This window comes from Ricinus communis, chromosome 8, assembly GCF_019578655.1.
Source record: "Ricinus communis isolate WT05 ecotype wild-type chromosome 8, ASM1957865v1, whole genome shotgun sequence".
Lineage (NCBI taxonomy): Eukaryota > Viridiplantae > Streptophyta > Magnoliopsida > Malpighiales > Euphorbiaceae > Ricinus > Ricinus communis.
In genome coordinates this window covers 22,095,297-22,096,971 of record NC_063263.1, presented here as the reverse complement: position 1 = coordinate 22,096,971, position 1,675 = coordinate 22,095,297, and the positions used below count along the sequence as shown (strand labels likewise).

Sequence of the window (1,675 nt, the reverse complement as noted above, 5' to 3'; positions counted from 1 at the left end):
TTGCACGAACTGTACGACCAAGGGCTGCATATGAAGATATTAGAATCGGGTGCATTGTTAGCACATTTCAGGGTTAGATTTGTGCTTGTCGATAGAATCAGGATAGCTCATAATCGAGACCCGCAGTTGCAGAAAATCTTGGAAGAAGTGCAGTAGGGTCGAGCTAATGATTTTATTATAAATGGTTATGGTACCCTCATGATGAGGTTTAGGCTGTGTATTCCCGATGTGGATAATCTCATAAAGGAGATTTTGGAAGAAGCTCACTATACAGCTTACAATGTGCATCCGGAATCCACCAAGATGTATCATGATTTGAAAGGAAATTATTGGTGGAGTGGGATGAAGAGGGATATGGCAAAGTTTGTCTCCAAGTGTCTGACGTGTCAGCAGGTTAAGTTAGAGCATCAGAAGCCGTCAAGGTTATTGCAGCCGCTTCCCATACCATAGTGGAAATGGAAAAGGATTACTATAGATTTCGTATTGGGTTTACCCAAGACTGTTGCTGGTTATGACTCCATCTGGATAATTGTGGACCGATTGACTAAGTCAGCGTATTTTCTTCTAGTGAAGACTACCTATTCTGTGGTAAGTATGCATGAGTGTATCTGGAGAGGATTGTCAGTCTTCACGATGTCCTAGTTTCCATAGTGTCTGACAAAGGACTGCAGTTCACTTCAAGATCTTAGAAAAAGCTACAAGAAGAGCTTGGTACTAGGTTGGACTTTAGTACAGCTTTCCACCCTCAAACGGACGGACAGTCAGAAAGGACTATTCAAACTTTAGAGGACATACTTCGGATGTGCGTGATAGACTTTGGTGGTCAATGAGATTGGTATCTACTGTTGATTGAATTCGTGTATAATAACAACTATCATGCAAGCATCGAGATTGCACCTTATGAAGCTTTGTACGGCTGAAAGTGCAGATCTCCTGTGTGTTGGGAAGAAGTAAGCGAACGGAAGTTAGCAGGACCAGAGTTGGTTCAGTTCACTTCAGAAAAGATTCTGGTTATCCGCGAAAGGCTGAAGACAGCTTTCAGTAGGCAGAAAAGTTATGCGGATCCAAAGTGGAAGCACGTGGAATTCAGTGTTAGGGAATGTGTGTTCTTGAAGGTGTCTCCTATGCAAGATGTGATGCGGTTTGGCAAGAAGGGCAAATTGACCCCTCGTTATATGAGACCCTTTAAGATTGTTGATAGAATTGGAGAGGTGGCATACAAGCTAGATTACCGACGAATTTTCTCGCATGTGCATCCGGTATTCCACATATCGATGTTAAGGAAGTACATTTCGAACTGTTCGCATGTGTTGCAACCTCAATATGTGGAAGTAAGCGAAGATCTGAGTTACGAGGAGCAGCCAGTCATGATTGTGGATACTTAAGTTCGCCAACTACGCTCTAAGATTATTTCGATGGTCAAGGTGTTGTGGCAGAATCATTCGTTTGAAAAGTATACCTAGGAGACCGAGCAGGAAATGAGGAGTCTCTACCCTCATTTATTTCAATCCTAAGGTGAGCCATGTTTTAAAAATTCGAGGTCAAATTTTTTTTTCTAAGGGGGTAGAATGTAATATCCAGTATTTTCTTTTTAATTAATATATATATATATATATATATATATATTTTCTTCTTTTTTTCTTTCCCCTCCCCTTTCCCTCCTTTTCTCCCTTTC

The 1,675-nt window shown here is 41.1% G+C and overlaps 1 protein-coding gene across 1 annotated transcript; it reads left to right on the top strand.

The window, feature by feature from the left end:
* Window positions 1-201: 201 nt before the first annotated feature.
* Window positions 202-1,385, top strand: LOC107261456. Its single transcript, XM_048378405.1, has 2 exons — window positions 202-422; window positions 929-1,385. The coding sequence occupies exons 1-2, from the start codon at window positions 202-204 to the stop codon at window positions 1,383-1,385; spliced, it is 678 nt and encodes a 225-aa protein (XP_048234362.1).
* The last annotated feature ends 290 nt before the right edge of the window (window positions 1,386-1,675 follow it).

Excerpts from the sequence above, each read along its gene's own strand:
- LOC107261456 (XM_048378405.1), top strand. The coding sequence starts at position 202 with ATGAGGTTTAGGCTGTGTATTCCCGATGTGGATAATCTCATAAAGGAG. Across the intron at positions 423-928 it reads GAGCATCAGAAGCCGTCAAG|ATCTCCTGTGTGTTGGGAAG; the intron begins GTTATTGCAGCC and ends CTGAAAGTGCAG.